General features: G+C 36.2%; 1 protein-coding gene across 5 annotated transcripts in view; it reads left to right on the top strand.

The window, feature by feature from the left end:
- The first annotated feature begins 15,156 nt into the window (after nt 1-15,156).
- LOC104612743 (SPX domain-containing membrane protein At4g22990-like) overlaps nt 15,157-25,553 on the top strand; it is a 64,008-nt gene continuing 53,611 nt past the window's right edge. Inside the window, exons 1-5 of one of the 5 annotated variants that reach the window (XM_088890234.1) lie at nt 15,157-15,334; nt 15,457-15,487; nt 15,603-15,724; nt 17,362-17,435; nt 19,022-19,142. In XM_088890234.1, the coding sequence (XP_088746360.1) occupies nt 17,383-17,435; nt 19,022-19,142 (174 nt within the window). In that variant the 5' untranslated portion in view covers nt 15,157-15,334; nt 15,457-15,487; nt 15,603-15,724; nt 17,362-17,382. Of the gene's footprint in view, nt 15,488-15,599; nt 15,725-17,361; nt 17,436-19,021; nt 19,143-25,553 lie in introns of all 5 variants that reach the window. The other 4 variants (XM_088890237.1, XM_088890235.1, XM_088890238.1 and 1 more) reach the window with 4 other exon arrangements.

Raw genomic sequence — 25,553 nt, 5'->3', positions numbered from 1 at the left:
AGGGCTTCATCTTTGATTGAGCTGCTTCCGCTGAACTATTTTGAAGAAACTATTAAAACACTCTTTGCTCAAAAGTCAACTCCTATGACCTTTCTGGTTTTTCGCAAAACATAGCTTTTAGACTTTTTATGTGGAATCCGGATTTCCTGCAATTGTTTGTTGTGTGCCATGTAGCACTTTCAATAAGATTGTAACACGTCACGTTTCAAATATATAAACTGATGGTTTGCTTTCTAAAAGTTAAAAACAGAAAAAAGAAATCCTTTCCTTTCTAACGCCCTCTCCCTACCTATCAATGAACCAGAACAGCCATAGCAACAAAGCTACCGAAAGTCCGAAGCTGATTAGTTCATTAACAAACTGAACTGTACACAGTCAAAATAACAAATACAGGTAACCTAAAACACCTTGATTAACACCTCGATTGTTGGAAAAAAAATTCAATCAATCTAAAATGTAAAATCCCCCGGTTACCAAATTCAGGCGGGTTTTCTCTCAAATTAAATAGAAACATATATGAAATACTTGTATAAATATTTTTCACATAGAAATAACCCAAAAGATTATTTATGAATTAATAAGATAGAAATAAAGTCTTCAAACCTATTTTGGAAAGAACGGCCAACAACAGATCAAAAAGTTTAAAACATTTATTAAAAACAAAGGAAGACATTATAGAGTAGACCGATCACCAATGACAAAATAGAAGGTAAACCACAAAAGAACCTCATATATGAAAAAATGGTTAGAAAAAATAAAAAAAAAAAGAAAAGGAAAAGGAAACCAAGAGTTGAAAAATGAAATGGTGCATCAAGAAGCGAAACTTTTCTTAAGAAATTAATAAGTTATTCATGAATCCTTTTGAAAAATATTGGATGGGGATCCGTCCTCTCATATTTGAGGCTATTTATGATCTCTGATCCCTGCCTAATAGATGTGAAAGGAGCGATGAGACAAGGGCGGTCTGCAATCATTAATGGCGTTTGCACAGCTATGAGGTTTGGTATGCAAGAGTTCCCTGTTCTCTCCTAATTCTTGAATTGGCTTTTTTTCTAATTTCTCTGTTTTATTAATTTACTATTATTATTATTATAAAAATATAATAGGCCATTTAAATCTCATTAAGAGAATCATACAAAGCATGACGTGTTACAATCTCATTGGGAGTGCACCACGACATACACCAAACGAGTGCAGGAAATTCAACCTCTTTTATGTGAGGCCCACCTGGCAAAATGGGCACTGAAATCTCTGATCTTGCTACATAATGCATTGGGGCTTGGGACCCCTCTTCAACCACAATATAAACCACGCGATGGTCCCTTGTAGCCATCTACACTGCAACTGGCCAAAGTGGCCAGGCCGGGATCTGCCACGACCGTGTGTGATAGACTTGTAACCAAGCAAGAGTGAATAAAGTTACGTAGCCCGATAACCAATCAAGAGTGAATATGCCAATTGGTTACCTACCTTGTTGTATAAGTCTTTGTTTGTGGTAGATAGTGTGCCAAAGGGGCAATATAAGAATTAATGGGTGGGTTTTGATTGGTCAAAACTCTTTCTATACCATGTCTTTACAGTATCATAAATTTTCCTAAGAATTCAGATATGATCCCAATTAGAGTACAGATCTATTACTTTCACAGCTATATATAACGTGTTGTACAACTAATCACGAGCATATACATGGGACCTACATGCATGAACAGCTCATAATATATTGTTGGTAAGCAAATACAATATAATAGTCATCTATTTGTATTCTCAGCCTCAATTATAGGAACTGGGATCTCCTGCCAACAAAATATGTCCCAACACCCTATCAATTTGATCTGATATTACACATTTTACTATAAAATTGGGGTCATCATAAAAGTGGGACCTGTCATGTATGAAATGTCTGATGTATGATAGTGTTGGAATATATATATATATATATATATATGTTGGTAGATTTAAGGGTGTCAATGGATCGGTTTTGGAATCCAAAATGGATTGTGATGATGCATAATCCGGTCGATCTTAGCTGTCAACGATCTTGCCTCTGAACTGAGTGGCAGGGACCTGAAACGGAAGGAGAAGAGAAGCTCCGGGGAGAACCCGGCGTAAGGGCTCCGAAGCTCAAGTTAGAGTCTTTCAAAGGCAAGATAGACCAGATAGTGCAAAAGTTAGCATACCTCGTTCCTGGGGGGTAGGAGCCTTTTATAACCACCTCGCGCACTCACTTCCAGGCTTCCGTCAGATTGGGCATGATTACTTCTAACTCCTGCCAGTTCGGATGTCATTTCCTCTGGCCGGACAGAACCGCCACTGCTCCTTTTGTCGGAGCCGTCTCTGCGGCTAGTGACGACGGTTGCAGGTGGCGGTAGCAGGAAGCCGTTTGAAGTGCGGCTGTCAGGCGTCAGATCCCAAATCAGTCAGGTGCGTCGCCCTTGGATACGGACGTCCTTGGTGTCGGGTACGTTTGGTCAGCCTGGTGTTTCGGAAGCGGTGTTGGAGTGGTGAGCGAGGTGTCTTGAGTTCGGTTTGGAGTGTTCCGAGCTGCCATGGGCCAGCTCGGGTCAGCTTTGTGAGGCTTGGGGCCCAGTATAGTTCGTGCTCCTTGCAGGGAGCTCGGGTTCTCAGTAGGGAGCTCGCTCTTAATAGGGAGCTCGGACTCCCAGTAGGGAGCTTGCTCTTAATAGGGAGCTCGGACTCAGTAGGGAGTTCGGGCTCGGTAGGGAGCTCGGGTTCTTATTTAGGGAGCTCGGACCCTTAATAGGGAGCTCGCTCTTAACAGGGAGCTCGGACTCTTGGTAGGGAGCTCGGACTCAGTAGAGCGGTCTGGAGTTCGGGCTCGGTAATGAGCTTGGACTTGCTTCCGATGTTCGCTTCGGGCGCTCTACTGTCCCGAGTTGCTTGCCTTTGCCACATGTCGGGCGATTGCGAGGTCGGGCCAAATTTTTCTTCATCAGATTGGATGGACCAATAAGACATATTGGATTGGACTAATCCAGTCCAAAATATTTATTAGATTTGATTGGACCTGGTCTGTTCGTAACAAATTTATATTGGATTGGGTTAAATTAAGCCAATATCTAGTCCATTGATATAAGATTAGAATATATGTGTCAACGGACTAGGTTTGGGTTGAAACCAGTCTAAATTAAAATGAATTTAAACAGATTAGATGGTCCAGACATTGAATTAGATCAGTCCAAATTGGTCCAAAACATCATTGAATTAGACCTGATCCATTTATAATAGACTCACATTGAATTAAATCGGATTGGACCAAATCAGTCCAATTAACACCCCTAGGTAGATCATCTAGACTCCAATTATAGCTGATATGGTCAGACTGTTCAATTAGAGTACCTTTTTATGTGGCACGCGTTTTGATCTCATCTCATCACATGGATGTCTGATATAAATACAAACTGTCGTTTTAGAGTAACCAATTTACCTAAAAAAATGAAAGTAGTGAATCATTAAATTGCCTCAATCCTAGCCCCAAACAGTGTAGTTCCGGTACAGAGAAATCAGAGAAGTCACCTTAAGTCTAATACAGAGCGTCCATGTTTCATGCCTTGTTGTCCATTTCCAACTTACTTTCTTGGTTTTGAGAGCAGATTTTAGAATTCTAGATGGAAACGGCAAGCCAAAGGAGCCTATCAGTCGATATCCATGGCTATCCGAAGCTAGCAATTTAAGGCATCGTTTGTTTTTCGGTAAAGATGAGTGGATAAGTCAATAGGTCTCACAGATTTGCAAGAACCCCGCATTTGGCCACCACAATAATAGAGCCTATGAAAAATAAATTTTTCACAGAATATTGATTATCCGGGTCCTAGAGGGTGGATAAGTTATTTATCCATCTACCCATAATTCAAATCTTCCCTCTTACCGCATCTTATTTGGATAACTAATCTTCTGAATGAATAATGTATTTGTAAGCACCTGGGCAATGTTTCCCTAAGAAATACTACTTGCCGAGAAAAACACATTACCCCAGTTGTAACTTTGGCCAATTGACACCCTGGGCTATGGGCCTATGGCATCTGTATTTGTCTGATATTATTGATTGTTATCCTTGAATTATTGGCAACACAATCGCCAGCCATTAATCGAGCACTTGATCTTGGGAATGGGACACTAACATCCCTTATCAAGGGACCCACTGGAATATGAGGATGAGACTGAGAATCACCCCAGTATAATATGTTTAATTTTTTATTTTATAAATAGTTAAGTTCAATCTAGGTTGTATTTGGATAAGCTTTTTTAAAGTATTTTTGTATATTGAAAGAAAGAAAAAAAATATATTGGAAGCTTTTAAAAGTACATTTTTTAAACTAAATGTAAATCTGCAACAAAGGTTGCATTTGACATTTCTTATTTTGAGGATTTATCTCCTTTTTACAGTTAAAAATTCAGCGTTCATGGGGCATATCCTTAAATAAGAAATGCCAAATACAGCCTTAGTGTTCAACTAAGCATTTTAAGCTAAATATATTTCTCACAAAATGCAGTAAAGTGCAACTTTGTGGACCTTACCACATATGATACAAATACAATAAGGCGCTTATATTGCAAACTATATGCTGCATGGTAAAATCTGTGACAAAATATATTTAATGTAACAAAATTTGTGGCACATGGAAAAATATATGCCACATGGAAAATGTGATAAATTGTAAATTATATGTCATGTGATAATTACACATGGCAAAATGTATGCCATATGGCAAAAATTGTGACACGTGACAAAATATATGCCATGTAGGATTAATTTGTGCCATGTGGCATAACTATGAATCATGTGTCACTTTTATATTAATAAGCTGGCATGTGGAATTTATCATGCCACATGTGGTAAATAAGCTTTTCACCTCATTTATGTTTTCACTTTCAAAAACTTGTTTTGTATTATTCACTTGGTTGTGTTTGGTTGTAGTGCAAATTTATTTGCACTAGTATAAATGCATGAGAGTGCAAATGTAAAAAAATGCAAATACTTGTTTAATTTTGTTTTAGATTTTACTTTATTCTGCTTCATATCTTAATTTACTTCATTTATACTAGAATCAAATAAAATAAGCTAAAATTTGAAAGAAAAAAAAAGGTCAGAATTTACACTCAAATCGTTTGCACTGCTATGATTTTGCATCATTTGCATTGTAACCAAACACAACCTTAACTATAAAAGTATACAATAAAAAGACATGAAATATGTTTTATGCCTTTATGAAAAACACAAAAGCAAAATTTTATCCAAACACAACCTTAATTAATCTAAATAGAAATAATTCATGCTAAATAATTTATTGATATATTAATTTTTACAAAGTAACTCATGATAAACCTATTGACAAGCCAAACGGCCCAAACCCGAACAACTTGATTGGTATCAAATGATAGTAGAGATTAGAGACTATGTCATAGGTTTTAAATTATAACTAAACTTCCAATTAGATGTTAAATGGGACACTTCCTCTTTTTGTTAGAAAGCAACTACACATAAAATGTGCCAACCAGCTGGTTGATAAGATTTCGAACTAGTTGTAGGGAAGACTTGGGATCGAATCCTGCCTGTATCTAGGTTGAGGGTTTATGGGTAAGGAATAACCCTCCCCCAAACATCACTAAAACAAATGCATGAGGGATCAATCAAATCAAACTCTAGTTGAGGAACCATCATAGACCAGGACCTGAAATGATACAAATTACACACTCCATGACTTGTTTTATCCATCTTTCTATATTTTTTTTCTTTTTCTTTTGGCCCCAATCAATATTTCGATGAAGGCTGTCCATCGAGGCATCTAAACTTACATGTCATATGCTTTCTCTATATCAATTTTACATGTCATCACCCCTTTTTATCTTTTTCTTTCTTCATATTATTAAACATCTCATGGATAATGAAATTATTATCCTTTATTTGCTTATTAGGGGCAAAAAAAAAAAAAAACTTTGAAAGGGGGAGATAGTTGTATCCAGATTTGGTTTTGTTTTATTTATTAGGTTTTTAGCTATTATAGAAAGACTGATTGGTTCAGGATTTTCACTTTTGGGGACCAAGGCTATAAAAATTCTTGTTCAAAGAACCTCCTAATTTATTCTGATGTAACTTCTTTGTTAATTCATTGTATTCTTCCAAATACAAGGTTCAATCACTTTCAACACCCAACCATGCTCAACTCCTTCAGCTTTGAACCTCTCCTAAATTTCGTGTAAAATACTCTTTTATTTGATAAATATCATAAATCCATTCATTATTATCAATTTATTAATTTCAAAATTTTATTTTTATTTCTTCCTATCATTATCAAAGTGTGAAAGATTTATTATTCTTCTCCACAAGATGGAGGTGGACCCAACCCAAAAAGCTTTCTGCAATACATTTCTATGGACACCAGAAATTAAACCATATCTACATTATAATATTTCTAAAGATTTCTACACCAGAAATGAATAGCTTATATAGGGCCCAACCCAACTATTTACAATCGATGTCTTTGATGACTTATACTGTTGGTTTGCAGCCTTCCCTCTGTTATTGGTTGACAAAGCCGACTCTGACAAAAGACTCGTGAATTACGCGCGAATAATGTGCCGAAGTTGAAATTGACAAGTAATTCATGAATGACGTGCCAATTAGATTTGATCTAATTGTGAATTTTATTAAATTATAAAATGATCTAATTGTGAATTTATCATGTTATTTTTATTGGTTTCACTTTATTCTTGCCCTTTTGCGCTTTTTCGCTTATAAATCTCAATCTCAATCTTTTGAAGGGCTTAACAACGGAGGTAGCCCATCCCCAAATCCATAATCCCACCAACTCAGATACCAGGCGGGATTTGATCCCAAGTTTCTCTTACGATCAGGAGAAGATACAACGTTGTAATCACATTCAATGAGTAATTAAATTTTCTTTTAACATATGTACCCTAAAATACCCTTAGTCCATTCTTGAAAACATTAAAAAACATTTTTAATAGTTGTCACTTGTCAGAATATTTATCAAGTGCTCATGGAATGTGTTTATTATATTGTGACTATTATATCGGGTCCCACTTTGTGAGGTGTGAGAAGCAAGACTTCCGTAAAGTGTAAAATTGGTCTTCTGTTTGCATCACGGCACTGGCCTAACCAAGTGACCTAATGTTTTTTAAAACGGATTGGATAAGAAACCATTTTGGGGTCCAATTCTTGGGTCAAACAGTTCAACCATCTGATCCAAACAGATGGCCCACTCTCAAAAATAAAAAAATAAAAATAAAAAACCCTAAAAAATAACCAAAACCATTACAGAGTCAAAGTGTTTGACTACTCAGATCAACGATTGATTAACCAAATCAACAGTTTTTTACTAAACAACAGTTTTGGAGTAAAACGGAATTGGTGAGGTGAGGTCTTCCTGACCGGTTTTGAAAATATTGAAGTGACCAACTAATTAGATAATGGGCTTCTACGATACCTAAGGGTCCTTACCTAAGAGAGGTTGTTGGTGAGGTCTTAGGTTAGGTTATGCCACATGGAGAGAGACGAAAAATATTCTAGAAGTGGATAATGTTTTTAATGATCATGTTTCTGATGAATACTTAAATCACCCCTCTGATTTCTTAAATGGCTCAAGGTTCCCTATAGTTTCTGAATAAACGTTTATAAAAGGGATGAAAGGATTCTTTGTTCTTGATTATTCCTCAAATTATCAAAACATATTAGCATAAAGGGATAATGAATGCACATGATACCTGAAGAATCAAAAACGCCCCATAAATTTTGATTACACTTTTATTATACCAATTGATTGGTTGTAAGGTTTTTTACTATCATAGCCAAACCCTATAGTAAAAGGTTTTGTCCTCGAATTGGTTCTATGTTAAATTGAGGTTTTAAAATCTGGACTAGACACGGAACTGTTTTGGGGATTGACTCATGGGTCAAATGGTTTGGCCATTCGGTTCAAATAAATGACCTGTTTTGATTTAAAAAAATAAAAAATAAATTAAAAAACACCTAAATTTTATTGTTCGGGTCAATGGTTTGATTGCTTGAGTCAGTGGGTTGTTGACCAAATCAGCAGTTTTTTTGCTCATGAGCAGTTTTAGGGTGAAACAGAACCAATTACTTAACTGGTTCCTAGGTCAATTTGCCCAATCATCCAATCCGGTCCAGTTTTCAAAACCATGTGTTTAATTAATACTGTAATCAAATGAAATAAGGTAAATTTTGAAAAAAAAAATAAATCAGAATTTACACCCAAATCATTTGCACTATGATAGTTTTGCATATAAAATGCACTACAATAGAACACAATGATATTTTTTCATGTAATTTTAACTTCATAAATAACGAGATTCTATGATTAATTGTGGATCCCAATCTTCTGTGAAATGGGAGTGTAGGCAATCATTCCAGTTGGGTAACGCCTTGGTAGGTGTTTGGTTAGAGGAATTAAGCCCCGTTTGGTTCATGGGAATAAGGGTTTGGAATAAGAATCGGAATAGGCTATTCCAATTTCAATTGTTTAGTTGGACGGAATTAGAATCTCATTTTCATTTTTAGAGGAATGTCATTCTCCCATTTAAGGGAATGGCCATTTCCTCTTCCTCTATTGGGAATGAAATCTCATTTTTGCTGATTCCACTTTTCATTTTCATTCCTGTTTGAACCAAACAGACTATAAAGATAGACCATGCTGATTCAGATTTCAAAGGATTTTGATTCCGATTGCGACTACGAACAAAATAGACCATTAGTTTATCAAAACCATTTTTCTCAAGAATAGTGATTTTGATGTTGAGGGGTTTGGAAAACCAATAATTTCTCAAGGAAATGCATTTGGTAGAAATAATGCCTTCAAGTTGATTTGTTAAAAATAAAAAATACAACCATCACAACATATTGCTATGGGAATGCCATTGCCATGTCGGAAATCAACTCAAAAAATCTCCACCCTCTCCTGGTTGGCTAAGACATCTCTACAAGCTACTGGCCATCCCAAATCATGGAAATTGGGATGATTGATTTTCTCTACTTTTTTTGTCCGAATAATCATACTGCTAAGTGCTAAATGTGATTTCCCACATGATTCGAGGAATCAGATAAAATATGAATAAATGTGACAAAATTTTGACGGTGCTCTACAACATAAATATTTTTGGTTTTTGAAATTGCTACATCGGAAAAAGTTGAAATGTGTTCTTTGAACTGTACATTATTTTTGTTTTGAACAAGTTGATTTTATTGTAAAGAATCATTCATGTTTAAAAAAACAAATAAACGAAAACAAATTTTGGAAGTGCTGGTATTATATGATTTATGAAACACAATAACAAATTGTTAGAAGGAAAACTTTATAAAACAAATGTAAGGACAACTATGATATATGGAGTAGAGTGCTGAGCAATATGTGTAAAATGTGTATGATGATATGAATGAGTGGAAAAACTATAAAGGGCATTGTTAGAAATAGTCATTTGAAGAAATTTAGGAATAACTTTGGTAGAAGATAAATTGAGAGAGTCCGGCTTCAGTCAGGGCAAAACCCATTCCAACAACTTTTACAGCTTTGTGTTGGGAATATCTCTGTATTTATGTGATTTATTTCATGGGAGATATTCTCAATGCAAGGTTGCAAAGGGCTGCTCGAAGGGTGCAAGCACGAATTTGCCCTGATAGAAGCCAAACTCTAAATGAGAAAATAGACCAAAATGGTTTGGTTATGCGCATAGAAGACCTTTGGCAGCACCCATATATAAGAATTAATTTGTTGCAAGTTAAAAAAGAAGTAGGGGTGAAAGACATGGGTCGAGAATGGTAAAACAGGATTCATGCAGCCAATATAGTTGGGACGAGGCTTGAACATGATACTACTTTCAATTAAAACAATAAAATAAATCCATGCAACTATATGTAGATGAATAAAAATTCAATTAGATTTGGATTGATAAATCTGGGTTCTACCATCAATTTGGGTCAAGTTAAGGTCCATTTTAGGGTTGGCTTGAGTTGGCTCTTAACGGAGGGATTTAAGAGAGAGAGTGATAATGTTTTTATTAAAGAAAATTAAGACCTAAGAGTTTTTTTTATTGTTACTTTTTTTTTATTTTGACAAAATGATAACTTAATTTAAAAAACAAACCACGTGGTGAGAAATGAAAGAAGAGGGAGGTCCACGTGAGCATTGATGTGAGAGGACTTTTAGCCTTCCACTTTCATCTATATAATATAGATATAGGTCACATGAACAATTATTACAAATAAATTTCACATTTATAACCAGTCACATGTTTTTTTTTATGACTTTTTATGTGTTAGTTTCTGAGTCCAACTATAGTGTATTAACATTTACCAAAAAAAAAACCTATGGTGTATTAATGAATAGTTATGACATGTTAAATCAAGATTTCAATTGACCGTGTTAAAGATACTACATTGTTTAATTATCTTTCATTGATTCACATTAGTAAGGGGTTTGGGAACTTCAACCTTAATTTTGAAATAAATCATTTCTATCGACCCCGATCCCTATTAGGGATAAAAGTTACCCTCTATCCCCAATCCCAATAGAAATGGATTCCCTGTGGGGACTTGAATTCTTGAAATATTGTAATTAAAAGTAATTTTTGGAAAATAAAATTTTCAGATATAAGTAATATTTTAATATATAAACAATATTATATATAATCAGGGTTAGGGTAGGGTGGAGACTTCACTCCCCCATCTTAGAATCGGGGATCCCTATTAATACCTATCCTCATTCTAGCCCCTGCCAAGACTAAGGGTGTCAATGGACCAGTTTTGGATTGGACCCCATCTAGTCCAAAATCAATTTCGACGGATTGGATGGACCAACAAGACATATTGGATTGAACCAATCCAGTCCAAAATATTTATTAGATTGGACTGGACCTGGTCTGTTCATAACAAATTTATATTGGATTAGGTTGGATTAAGCCAACATCTAGTCCATTGGTATAAGATAAGAATATATGTGTCAATGAATCAGGTTTGGGTTGAAACCAATCTAAATCAAAATGAACTTGAACATATTGGATGGTCCAGACATTGAATTGGACCGGGTCTATTTATAATAGACTCACATTGGACTGGATCGGATTGGACCAAATCCAATCCAATTGACACCCCTAGCCAAGACAATCTCCATCCCTAACCCAATGGGGTTAGAGAGACTGGTACCTAGTGAGGATGGGAAAAATTGCAATCCCTATAATTATGCAGTTACCATCAAAACTTTATATAATAAATTTATAGATATCAAATGTGATATATTGTTTTAGCATTGGCCAATATTTTTTGGATAAATTGTAGATTAGTACTTTATACTTTGGTACCTAGACTTTAAAACGTACTTGTAAGTACATATAATTTACCATCACTAGAATTACAAAAACCATATGGAGGAATCCTGACTGGGATACCCCTATAGTGGTATAAAAACACTCTATCAAAATGATGGAAAGTTCATACACTTGCGATGAGCAATTGAGCACACAGAGCCACTTAGGACATGCAATGGGTATGAAAATGCCTTTTAGGATTTGTGATGAGCACAGAGGGCCCATTTCTCTCTCTCTCTCTCTCTCTCTCCATTACTCCCACCCTACATTCTCATCGACACTCCTTACTCCATTACCCCCACCCTACAATTTCATCGATTCTCCCTCCTCTCCCCTTTCCACCACTCCCATTAAGTCATGTCACCATTCCCAAACCAACTACCTAAAAATATTCCTACAATCTCTCTCCTAAGATATCTCCTCTAAGTCATTAGGAACTTATCATGTTATTTCACTCACCCAATCATTTCCTAAAATCTATCCCCCTAATCTATATCCACCCTCTCTCAATTAAAATATTAATATTAATTAATAAATAGTTAAATATGATTAACATTTAATCCAATCCATATTCAATGATTATTAAATAGTGTTATTACAAAAAAGTTAATAAATACAGAAAATTACCAAAAATTAATAAATACTATTATTAATTAACTCATCATGACTTTTTAAAGTATTTTGGGTAAATATTGTCATATTCATGTTAATTAACAACATTTTATAGAAATTTAAAACTCTTTAACTAATTTTCTATAAAATTGAGAATTACATTTAATAATTATCAAAAAGTATAAAATTTTAGTTATTGTTATTATTATAGCTAATAACTGAGTGAAGTTGGGGGAATAAAATATTATAATGTTGAAAAATGAAATTATTAATTAGTTTATATGGGAAACTAAAAGATAAATTAGTGTAATTTTGTTAGTCAACTACCTAATAAAAATAAATATTTAATAACAATTTAAAATAAATTTCAATAAATCTTCATAAATGTAATAAAATTTTCATAAAACTACATTTTCAAAAAATAACATAATGGAAATTAAAAGATATAAAATTATTGAAAGTTTATCTAAAATGTATTAAATAATTATTGAAAATTATTAGAATATTTTGGAAATTTTAGAAGAAGTTATTACATTTGGTAGATTTTGGAAAAACTATTGAAATTTTATCTAATTTTCATTGTAAATTATTGAAAATTATCAAAGATAAATGAGTATGGAAAAGGGGAAATTGTAATTTGAACCAATAGTTCCATAAAATATTAAGATAAATTAGTATAATATTGGAAAAAGGAAATTATTAATTAGTTTATATTAGAAAATATAAGATAAATTAGTGTAATTTTGTAGGTAAACCATTTAAAAGGAAAATAAATTATTTAAAAACAATTTAAAAATAAATTTGATTTTTTTTTTCAAAATTACACACATGTAATAAATTTACCAAAATATTCATAGAACTACATTTTTGAAAATTAAAGACAATTTAGTGTATTGTTAGTAGACCTAGGAACAAGTTGACCCAACCCGTGAACCCGACCCAACCCAACCCGAACAAACAAGGTTAGGGTCTCATATTTTTAGCTACCCGAATGTGAAAATGACCCGACCCGACCCAAACCTGAAAAAAACTGGGTTGGGTTGGGTCATGGGTCAACCTGTTGACTCAATTGTCAAGTATAATTGAGATTATTTATGCATTGTTAGAAGTTTCCACTCTTTATTTTTTTTCTATTAATTTTTATTTTTTACTCTTTAAATTGTTAAATGTTCAAGTTTTTTATTTTATATTTGGACTTTGAAGGTTAATTCTTTTAATTTTAACATTTTTCATGTAATTTTTCTTTATTTTTTTGAATTTCAAATATTTTTTGGGATGACCCAAATTGATCCATGGGTCAACCCTAACCCGAACATTTAGCGTTAGGGTCTAGCACTTGACAACCCAGCCCGACCTGAAATCAACCCGAAGTACCTTGACCCAACCCGAACTCGACCTACCCAGCCCAATTGCCAGGTTTAATTGTTAGAAATTTACCATGCGGTTGATATTGAGTATATCCTTTCGGTCATTTTTGTCATCAAATTGAATACTAGGTTGATAGGGAGTGAGTGCCTTGCCTTGAACCTGCCCAACATTGGGAGTGGGGCGGGGAAAATTTGAGGATTCCCTATCCTTGATGAGGAGTGGGTGCCTTAACCTAAATCACCCAACATTGAAGACAATGAGGAGAAATTTGAGGATTCCCCATCCTTAACAGGGAGTGGGTGCCTTCCCTTGGACCCGCATGATACTAGGGACAGGGCTGAGATGGGGTAAAGTGTCTTGACTAAGGGGCGGGGACAGGGATGGGGTGCCCCGCCTTGTTGCCATTCCTATATAATTCATAATTATTAGTGAAATTAATAAAAATGTTAGCTTTGACCTTTGGTAATTATTTTTATTTATTTAAAGTCAATCAGAATTTCATTTAAAAATAATAAAAATAATAACAGTTATTAAAATTACTACAAATGATTAATAAAATTAAATTTATTAAAAATATGTGTTCATATTAAATTAACAATAATTATTTTATGTAAATCAACATTAAATGAAAAATAAAATTATTAAAATTTTAAATATTAACAATAACTTTGAATACTTTTAGTTAATTAACATCAAATTTTGATTATTAGTTTATCAATTAATTAATAGTAAATACAATTATTCAATCTTTCAGATTTATGCACGGATACCCACTGGTAATGAAGCAAACCAAGTCAAATACAATGTGACAAGAATAAATAGCTGGCACTTTGCAGTCTTCACTTTGTTCATATTAAATTAACAATAATTATTTTTTGTAAATCAACATTAAATAAAAAATAAAATTATCAAAAATTTAAATATTGATAATAACTTTAAATACTTTTAGTTAATTAACAATAATTAATTATTAGTTTATCAGTTAATTAAATATTCAATCTTTCAGATTTATGCACTGATCCCCACTAGTAATTAAGCAAACCAAGTCAAATACAATGTGATGAGAATATACAGCTGGGACTTGTCGGCAGTGTTCACCGTTTTTTTTGGTAAATGGCGGTGTTCACTTCAGTCATAGGTGAGCATTATTCGGTTAAAACCGAATTACCGAATAAGATCGGAATTCTACCTGCATTAGGTTAGCATCAACCCCCAGAATTCTACCTGCATTAGCCTTCGCACTGCACACTTTCATTGTTCAGATCTTGAAATGGAAAAGCCATGTATTTCCATCCAAAATTTCGAACGGAACACCGGCCGTGGTAATCTCTAATTCGATCGGATCATTCTCCTCCGTGAATGTGTAATGTCCTCTGGAATTGAAAGTCCATGGTTCCATTTCCAACAATCTGAAAGCCATACCTCTAACCGGTCGAGTTGCTCCATACTGATCCTTGGGGTTTGGCGAGCAGAGATAGAAAGCTTTTGACGAATCTCCGAATCGCGTGGAGTCGAAATGGAATCCCTCCGAGTCCAAACACTCCGGATCTCCTGTCCACGAGAATCCTATCCACGCTTATCCACAATACATTATTCCCGTGAATTGAGAACATCTCTCGTGTATGACTGCAACAAACGTGGAGAGGATTCCCGTGGGCAGGAGATCCGGGTTCGAATCCAAACGCAGGCGATCCGAAGTATTAGGCTTTCTCCATAGACCATAGTCATCCTTATCCATCCGTTGATGTTGATGTTGATGTTTTGTCGTCCGTTAGTCAATATTTGAGGCAGGGCCCGTTGAAGGATGAAGCATTGAAGCTGAGCTCTTGATGACTACATACACGTGGCGGGTGTAGGGACGTTCAGCATATCGGTCCCACGATTGGTTTACCACATCTTTAACACAACAACTCAATCGACGCGACTGTGGCGCGAGACCGCGAGACCGCGAGACGGCGAGACGACGGTAGAAATTATTGGAGAAGATCACGCCGACGCGGTTGGATTTCTTAACAATTATTTAACATTTGTTCAAATATATACAAAGTACAGCAAAAAAGAGTTTTGATTTCAAACCCTATTATATAAGTTTTTTTCCTAATCCATCTCTTATAAATATAGATTCAACCAAATCTGATGTTACAGCTTACAGGTTAGCTTGTTTTTCTGTTTTGTAAATGATTTGATACGCTCGTTGATTTCCATTTTGTAAATGGTTTGATACATCCGTTGGTGAATCAGGAGCTCTGTTTTTCTTGTGTTAGCAGCTAGATCTCTGATTCCTTTGGTTTGTCTGCGGAACCTCTTTGTTTGTTGATGGTCATCTAAGTTGCTCCAAGTCTAGAGTCCACTTCCAGAAGAGGAGCGATTCGTTTCGAACTCCGCCCTGGTAATATCTTTCTTCCCAACTTCTGAAACTTTTTCATATGTTTGAATATTTTCTTTGAACTTCGTATGCTGAAACCTTGCATGTCGTCTGCTCTGTTTTGTTCAATGTATTGTATCACTCCAGTTGGTCATGCAGCTAAAGATTTCTTGGTACTCTTACTTGTTTAAGATATGCAACATTAATCAGCCAATACAGAGCTACTGCTCTTTATTATATAACAAAACAGCTTATTAATAACGCTTAACAATGTCATCTTTTTACGCCATCGAACTGGCCATGAGCTTTCCGAAGATATTCTCGTTTGGAAAAGAGAGAAGTGCTATTGTACCAAAAAAAGACAAAAGAAATGATAAAAGGTGTCGTTTCAAGAAGTTCAGTTGTTCATACTCTCTAGAAACAATCTGAATTCCGGTAAGACCCATTGGAGAAAGTTGATTACCAGGTTTTCTACTCGCACGGGCTAGTTTATCCTTGTGCAACTTCTCTCAAGGGTAAATGTTAAACTGCTTATACATTTCAGATTTTCAGGCACCCTTTACCAAAAAAAAAACCATTTCAGGCATCGGACTTGTTTTAGCTTCAAGTTTGGTCGAGTATCATGCAGAAATCTGAGTTTCAGTTCCTTGATTCATAACCGGGACTGAGCGCTTTCAATATTTTCTTTGGTAATGATGCAGAGCTAACTGGGATTTAGTCAATCAAGAAGTTCCTTTAGTGATTTGATTGAAGTTGTCATTGTCTTTTTTGTTATTTGAATCCTTTTTCAAAACCAATTGGATGGAGTGGAAACGCACCACACAACATACATATACTTGTAGATATTATGAGTGTGTTCATACATCAGCGACTCTTCTGTACAAATAATAGATGGAAGAGCAAATTAAAGTTGTACTTATCTGGCTCACCATGAAAGCACAGTTTTTTCCAAGCTCATTATGGTTTGATTGTTGGTTCTGTTCCTTTATTTTATTTATTTTCTTTTTAGCTATTCTTTGGCCTTATATTCATGAACTCTGTTATATTATATTTTAAACTGGCACTCTAAGAAAAATAACTAAATAAGTAGCAGTATTCTATTACTGCTGAATAGCATATATCTAATCTAGATTTTATGTTCATTACCTTACCAACAATGCACATTAAAGCAGCTTGATCCTTGGTTAATTCCTTTCCCTTGTGCGGTTGTTGTATTCATCTGTCAGTGTTTTCTGAAAAGAAACTTTCAATTGCAAAATGACATATTCTTATTGGAATCTCATTGAAATCCTGAGTTTCATATTAAACAATTTGGTAATTTCATGAATAATTGCATATTTCTATGGTGTGGAGTTGCAAATTTGTACCATGCCATGATAAACTTTTATCTTTTGAATTATCATTATTTTAAAGAACATTAAATTCATATTCATACTGAAATTTCATTGCAAATTATACCCTTTCACAATTCTTCTGTTAATATTATTGGGGGGAAGAGAATGTTAACCTAGTTGCCTGCATACTTCTCCAGATGCTATTTTGTAAAATTTTATGAATTGCCTTGTTTCTTCTGGAACTACAATTGTTGCCATCTTATTTGACACTCTTTTTTTTCTCACTCTAATGGCTAAACATGCTTATCTGTTATTTTTTGCTATTAGTTGCATTGGTTTTACTGAAAGATGGTTGAATTCGGGAAAAAGTTGAAGGAAAGACAAATTCAGGAATGGCAAGGGTATGTTTGATGTCCATCTGCTGGACTCTTGTTATCTTATTTTGTTTATTAGAAAATTATTTGGTTATCTGTTTGAAGTGTTTCCTGTTTTTAGTCTGCCTGACTTTTGTCATTGAAGAGTTGTGGCAATTGAATATAATAAATCCTTAGTTATCAGTTGGAAATGGTTTTGGTTTGCTAATTTGTCTCTCAACCCTATAAGATATTAGCACATTACTTACTTATCGTTCTGCTGCTGTCTTCTGTCTGTTGTGATTGGTGATTGTACATGCACATAGTTTAAGACTTGCATGTAGAATGTGGTAACCCAAAATATTTAAGGAAAAGGACATCAAATGAACCTTGAACATGTGAAAACTCCAATTAACAGTTCCTACCATCCATCAATGAACACCTACAAAACTTTCCAAGGATTGCATTAATTTGGATAAATAGGCTTTACGTGAAAACTGCATATAGTTGCTTCAGAAACTATTAGAAGAATTAAGCTTACTACCTAAAGTTAGTATTTCAAACTCTTTTCTTTATAGATGCATTACAATGTTGAATGCTGTTAAAAGAACTGTTTCTATTTTTTGATGGTAACCAAACTTCTATGGAATGATTTTAAAAGAATACTGTGTACATAGTGTTGTGCCAGATACACCCCTTCATTGGCCTAGTAACTGCACTAGCCACCCATCATCATATTATAGAGGTCCCTCAATGGACCAAACCCCAAAAAGTTTGTTCCCTGGTTGCACTTTGTTTGGCAGCGCATCAGCCAGGCTGTTGGCAAACTTGTTGTCCACTTATAACATATTCTTAGTTCTTCAGTCAGTTTCTTAATCTCCCTTAAAATGCTTCTGTAAACCCATGAATCATTGTTACTCTCTTTTAGCCATTGTACTATTCTTTTTGAGTTCCCTCCCACTTTCAACTTGTCCTGCCTAGATTGGCTAGTTTATGTCCCTGGAACACATCCAGTAACTTGGCTCTTGTTGAATTCCCATGATCAATTGGTTCTGGGTTCCCAAGACCACTTCCGTTGACGTTTAGTTTGATGCATCCTCTTTGTGGTGGAGACCAAGTAGGGGAAGGGTGTGTGGATTAAGTAATGATGATTTTGCCACTTGAGGCCAACTTTTGATGATATCATCTATGGAGATTTCTTTGAATGCCTTCAAAGTCTTCGCTGAATGTTCTATCCTTACTATGATATTTTCAATGATTCTTCTGTACTTTTATTTTTTCTCCCCAAAAATTATGTTATTTTTCTCAAAACAAATTATGTTATTTCTTTCTTTCTTCCCATAAGCTCCATAAGCAGCTGTTCTAGCACATTTCTATAAAATCTTCCCTCTCTTCTTAGGGGGTTAGAAAAAAAGCTGACACCCTATTGCACAAAAGAAGAGTTTGAGGTGGCAAAATGTTTGAACCTGCAATTTCAATGTCTATGCAAAAGAAGCTTGTCTGTTTCATCTTCTTTTGCTTTCTTCTTCCTCAGAAATTCCATATACAAGTTAGCATTAATTATTTATGTTTAAAGTTGAATATTCATATATTCTATTTTATCAACTGGTATGCTTAATTTTGGTTTTCTCCAGTTATTACATCAATTACAAGCTAATGAAGAAGAAGGTGAAACAATATTCTCAACAAATTCAAGTTGGAGCTCAAGATCGCCGCCATGTTCTCAAGGAATTCTCAAGAATGCTTGATATTCAGGTATCAGGAAGTTATATATGGAACATCTAATTAGTTTATACAAAAAAATAGCACTTGGCAATTAGTTTTATCCTATTTTTCAAGGACAAATTTTCCTACCCAATTAAGTATTATTGTTATTTGATTACTTGATTACTTCTCTCTTTAAGTAAATAGTACATTAAATATCATTGTATATATTAGTATAATAAATGATTCTCATAATTCATTCATAAAAAACTGATTATCATAATTTTTTGTTTAATTGCACTCCTAAAAGTAAGTTAAATGCTATCACTTGTAATCTTTTTCCCATCTCTTGTCTCTTTGGATTATGAAACTCCACCATTTGTTTCACCTTAATTAATGCATAACTATGATTTGCATGTATACATTTTAAAAATATATAAAAAAAAGATTATGAGTCCCTCAACTTGTGTAGCATGGAGGGCTTAGCTAATTTATGTATTCTTGATAGGTAATGCAATTCATTAACTATCAAAAGCGAAACGTGAAAGATACAAGAGGAGAGGAAGGTAAAGAAAAAACAGTAAATAAAAAAAGTGGGTGTTTCAATTATTGGTAGAATTGAAAGGATGTTGATGAGCTGGACGACCTGTTTGACTCTTTTGATGGGTGTTTCAGCCAATTCTTTTTTTTATCCATTGGCTGTCCTTTTTTTTTGAGCTTTTTTTTCGTAAAGAATCTGAATGTACATCATCTATGCATATCAAAAGAGGCACCATCTTTTATATATGTGGTTGAGGTATTCTCTCCCTCCCATTTTTTGAATTATAATGCACATACTTCATTATCTTTAAAAAAAAAGAAAAAAAATTAACAAAGAAACTCTAACAAAACTGCATACCTCATTATCCCAACCCAAGCCTGGCCCGATTATATACATGCTTATATATATAGACACATATTTGCATGCGTACATGCATATGTGCATATTTTTTTTTTTAATAAACCATACATATATGATATATCAGTACATATACATACACATGTATATCAAGTTTTAATATGGGCTGGATTGACTAACTCGAGCCCAACCGGGGCCCGGGCCCAACCCGAGTGCATCAAATACCAGTGCAGGCTGGGCTTGGGTTGGATAATTTGGGCTCGTCCTCGGACTCGGGCTTTGAGCCCAAATTTTAGGTTTAGGCTTGGGTTGAGCTAAAACCTGGCCCAGCCTGCCCGACTTGCACCCCTAGGCAATAAGCACACAATTGATTGTAGTGTTCAGTTGGCATATCCCTCTTTCTCTTTCCATTACAAAAAGTTAACTCTCTCATCATCAAGATAGGAGTAGTGGCCATAATGCTGGGAGCATTGTCGACTGGGTTCTCATCAACAGGAATCTCTTCTAAACTAGAAATAGTGGCCTCAGTAGAAGGGGAAGCTTCTTTAGAGGGAGTAGTTGGAAAAAACGGGGATGAGGTAGGAGTAGAGACAAAAAGATTACCCTCAGAGGAAATCTTTTAAGACCAATAGCTGTGGCAACCAAAGGCCCATGTACGAGAACAGACAGCCTACATATCAGGTTTACAAGAAAAGGAAGCCACATCAGCAAGAAGTTAAAGCAAGTGGTAGGCTGTTAAAGCAATGTAACAGTCTTGTAACAAACTGTAAACAGCTTACCTGAGCTATAAAGGCCAAAGGAAGGAAAGATTAGGAGGAAATTCCATTCGAACATCCTCATCTCTCTCTCTGAGTGTCTTTGCAAATTACTCTAGACATGGGCCCGGCATTTAGTGGACTTGCAAATTACTCTAGATATTCTCTTACAAAAGTAGTTGTATGCCAAAGAATTGAAGTGTGCCTTTGGGCAAGCCTGTGTACACTATTTGGGCCATGTGGTGGAAGATGGAATGGTCTCAGCAGATCCAAACAAGATATCTACTATTCGACAGTAGTCAGTCCCACGTAACATTAAGGAACCCTGGGATTTTCTAGGATCGACGGGGTACTACTGTCGTTTCATTAAAAGCTATGGTGATGTGGGTGCCGGCAGCAGCAGCAGTAATTTAGTGTTCTCAGCAGCAGCAATTTAGTGTTCTCATCCTATCTTATCTATTCAGTATTCTTACCTTATCTGCTTTCAGTAGCAGGGATTAGTAGGAGTCTTATCTATTCAGTGTTCTTATCTTATCAGTTCAGTAGTATGGATTAGATTACCTTCTCTTATCTTATCTTATTAGGTTGCCTTATCTTATCAGATTAGGATTAAGAGAGACTTATCTTATTAGATTAGGATTAGGAGAAACTTATCTTATCTTATCAGTCTTATCTTATCAAGATAGAACTGGAGGTCTCCCTATTCAGCAAGGAGTCTCCCTAAGAGCAGGACTTTTGTAATCTCCTATTTAAGGAGCCACTATTATTGAATAAAGGCATCGAATATTCAGTCAAGAAGAGAGTAAGGAGAGTTGGTGATCTCTTGAACAAGTCACCAAGGCGCCAAGATAGGTACCTCAAGAAAAGGAAGGGACAAGGGAAAACAGGAGGTTTTCCCCGTGGACCGACCCGTGACGAGATCCTATTCGCGGGCCCATAACATATGGGTTAATTACTACACCGCTGACACCCTTCTAAAGAAGGACTCTTTCATTTAGAATAACAAAGCTCGTCTTATTTGAAGCCTTAAGAGCAGTGGTGTCATCCCCACCAGCCCCGACTCTACTAGATTTCAACAAGCCTTTTGTGGTCGAGTGTGATGCATCGAGTCTGGGCATGGGAGCAGTGCTGATGCAAGATGGACAGCTCCTTGCCTTCTTTAGTAAGGCCTTATCTTCGACTCAAGATCACTCTTCAGTCTACAACTGAGAATTGATGGCGCCATGGCAGTTGTATTGGCAGTTCAGCATTGGTGCTCCTACTTATTGGGCCGTAAGTTTGTGATTAAGACTAATCACCAAAGCTTGAAGTTCCTACTGGAACAACGGGTCCTTTCTCTAGATCAGCAGTGTTGGGTTTCAAAGTTAATGGGATTCGACTACACTATTGAATAAAAACCTGGGGCAACAAATAGAGTTGCTGATGTGTTGTCATGGCAACCCAAACAACTGGTGGATAGCCTATTCCAATTGCAAGTGTTTCAGCAACACACTATAGTACTGTGGGACCAATTATGGGAGGAAGCGACCAATAATAAGGAACTCCAAGCAATCAAGGACCAGTTACTACAACACCCCGGTATCAAACCAGGGTATTCTATCCAAGGGTCAGTGCTGTACTATAAAAGTAGAATGGAGTTACCAACAGACTCAACCCTTTTGGACCAACTACTGGATTACTTCCATGCAACACCACTGGGTGGACATTCAGGGGTCCTACGCACATATAAGGGGGCGCCTTTGCAATTTTATTGGACGGGTATGCTAAAATCCATAATGAAATACGTATCCATGTGCCAGGTGTGTCAACAGTGCAAGTATGAGGCCCAATCTCCAGTGAGCCTGCTGAAACCTTTACCCATACCTAGCCAAGTTTGGGAAGATATTTTTATGGATTTTGTCACTGGCCTACCAACCTCCGCCGATAAATCTGTCATCTTAGTGGTTGTTGATTGCCTTACAAAATACAACCACTTCTTAGCATTGTCACATCCAATCACTACGGCTACAGTGGCCAACATTTTTTTGGGAAATAGCTCGTCTTCATGACTTCCCAAAATCTATTGTTTCTGATAGAGATCCAATCTTTATCAGCCTCTTTTGGAAAGAACTTTTTCGCCTCTAAGGCGTACAACTGAGCAAATCTACAAGCTACCGTCCACAATTGGATGGGCAAACAAAGGTGGTCAACCGTTGCTTAGAAACATACTTACGATGCTTCACTGGAACCAAGCCACAATGGTTAACTAGTTGCATTGGGATGAATGTGGTACAATACCACCTATTAGATATCAGCAGGAATGACCCCTTTTCGGGCATTATATGGTCGTGATCCACCTACACTAATTCCCTATGAGAGGGGCTCTATTTCTATAGCAGTAACCCCACTAGAAAAATACCTGTTTAATTGAGACGTCATTCTACAAGAACTTAAACAGAACCTGCTTCGGGCCCAACAATGGATGAAACAGTCATATTATAAACATCATAGAGAAGTACACTATCATGTGGGTGACATGGTTTACTTGAAATTGCTTCCCTACAAGTTGCTTTCAGTACAAAAACAACGATGGAACAAACTGGTGCTCTACTACTTTGGACCTTTCAAGATTATGGAGAAGATTGGACCTCTTGCATACCGTTTGGACCTTCCACCGGATTCAAGAGTGCACCCTGTTTTCCATGTCTTAGTTCTCAATAAGTGTTTGAAACCAGATGCTATAACACAACCGTATCTCCCCAAATTTTCAAGCGATACTAGAAACAGAGCTAGTGCACATCACTGATTTTAGGTGGGTCAAGAAAGGCTCCCACATTGTTCCAGAAGCTTTAATCGTATGGTCACAATTGCCTGAAGAGGATGCAACATAGGAACCTTATTTGCAATTACAACATTAGTTTCCTCACATTGACCTTGAGGACAAGGTCCAGCTCAACCAGGGGGGAATTGTTAAGACCAATAGTTGTGGCAAGCCAAGGCCCATGTACGAGAACAGCCAGCCTACATATCAGGTTTACAAGGAAAAGAAGCCACATCAGCAAGAAGTTAAACCAAGTGGGTAGGCTGTTAAAGCAATGTAACAGTCTTGTGACAAATCGTAAGCAACTTACCTGAGCTATAAAGGCTAGAGGAGGGAAAGATCAGGAGGAAATTCCATTTGAACATCCTCCTCTGTGTGTGTGTGTAGGACTACTGCAGACTAGGGATAGATGCTAGAAACACGTGCGTCTTTAATTTATGCGCGTGATGGGACGCTCTGTGGGCCTAATAAAGGCGTGCCAGCTAAATAATGAAGTCATTCGTGCCACGTCAGTTAAATGGGTCACGAAAGGAAGTAGCACACGCGGATTATGAGAATCCTCAGACGAAAGGAAAGTTCTTCCCAGAGATATCTCATAAGACACGTGGCAAAACCCTAGCAGTGTTCCTTGACAACTGACAATGAATCCAATATTCCCTTTCCTAGTGGGAATCATATGCTTTTTTCTCCTTTCTTTCGGGACCTCGGGATCTCTCCCTATAAATAGGGGTCCATCTCATAATGAAATCATCATCCTATCATTCTCATTTGCCCTAGCCTTCAACCTACCTCCTGTATCCAGTCTTCTTTTGTCATTCAAGGAGATCCCCGTACGTAGCCTCACCACCACACTTACACAGTGTTGTGCCTAGGCCTAGTGTTGAAGCTGAATACCGGGCTATGTCTCATGGAGTGGCTGCGATCATGCGGATTAAGAATTAGTTGGGTGAATTGGGATTTACTATGGATAGTCCCATGTTCTTATATTGTGATAACAAGGCAACTATCAATATTGCAGCTAATCTTGTGCTTCATGATAGGACCATGCATATTGAGGTGGATAAGCACTTTATTAGGGAGAAGCTTGTTAGTGGAGAAGTATGTACACCCTATGTTAGTTTTGAAGAGCAGGTTGCAGACATCTTCACTAAGGGTTTACATCACTTGCGGCATAATGATTTGTGTGACAAGTTGGGCATGATTGACATCTATGTTCCAACTTGAGGGGGAGTGTTGAAAATGATGTATTCTTTATATTTAGTGTTGTAAGGGCACTGCTGTCAGCAACCCAAAAATCTGATTTTGAACTAGTCCAGAACTGATTGAAGAGCCTTGAACCACAGCCTTTCTTCTATCAGCAACCCAGAAATCTTCTTGGATTGCTGTGCCTGACCATCCAGCTTCTAGACCTGCAACAATAGGTCTCTCTAGTAGTTGTGCTTGACTACTCCCTGCAGCACAAGCTCCCCTAACTCATAGCCAACCAGCTTAGGGCATCCTTGGTCTAGAGAGTTACGACTAGAACTAGGGTTTTAGGAGAAAGGAAGAAAAACAAACTGAAAGAGAGAAAAAGAAAGGGAAAGAGCTGTGCAGATCCTAGGGCGGATTTAGTGCTCTGATACCATGAAGATTCCTAGCCCTAGTTTGGAAAAGAGGAGAGAAGAGAAGAAAAGGGAAGAAAAATTTTTGAAGAGAAGAATGAGAAGAAATCACTTCTCACAGCCCACTGTTGGTATTTAAATAAGAGCTTTACAATATTACATGAATGGACAAGTATGCCCCTGCTTAGGTGGCAGCAAGATACATAAACACAAACATAAAGCATAAGTAGATCAATATAAGCCCAGATCCATTACTCCAAATAATGGTGCAAGTACATGAAAGAAATAAAACAGGCCCAAGGTCATACTGTTAATCCCCACAATGGTTAGAATATAATTGTATATATGCTGTTTCATGGTTAATGTAATGTTTATTCTGTTATATTGATAAAAGGATAAATGGCACTT

This window comes from Nelumbo nucifera, chromosome 6, assembly GCF_055504915.1.
Source record: "Nelumbo nucifera cultivar China Antique chromosome 6, China Antique-T2T, whole genome shotgun sequence".
Classification (NCBI taxonomy): Eukaryota; Viridiplantae; Streptophyta; class Magnoliopsida; order Proteales; family Nelumbonaceae; genus Nelumbo; species Nelumbo nucifera.
This window is presented reverse-complemented; position numbering and strand designations above follow the sequence as displayed.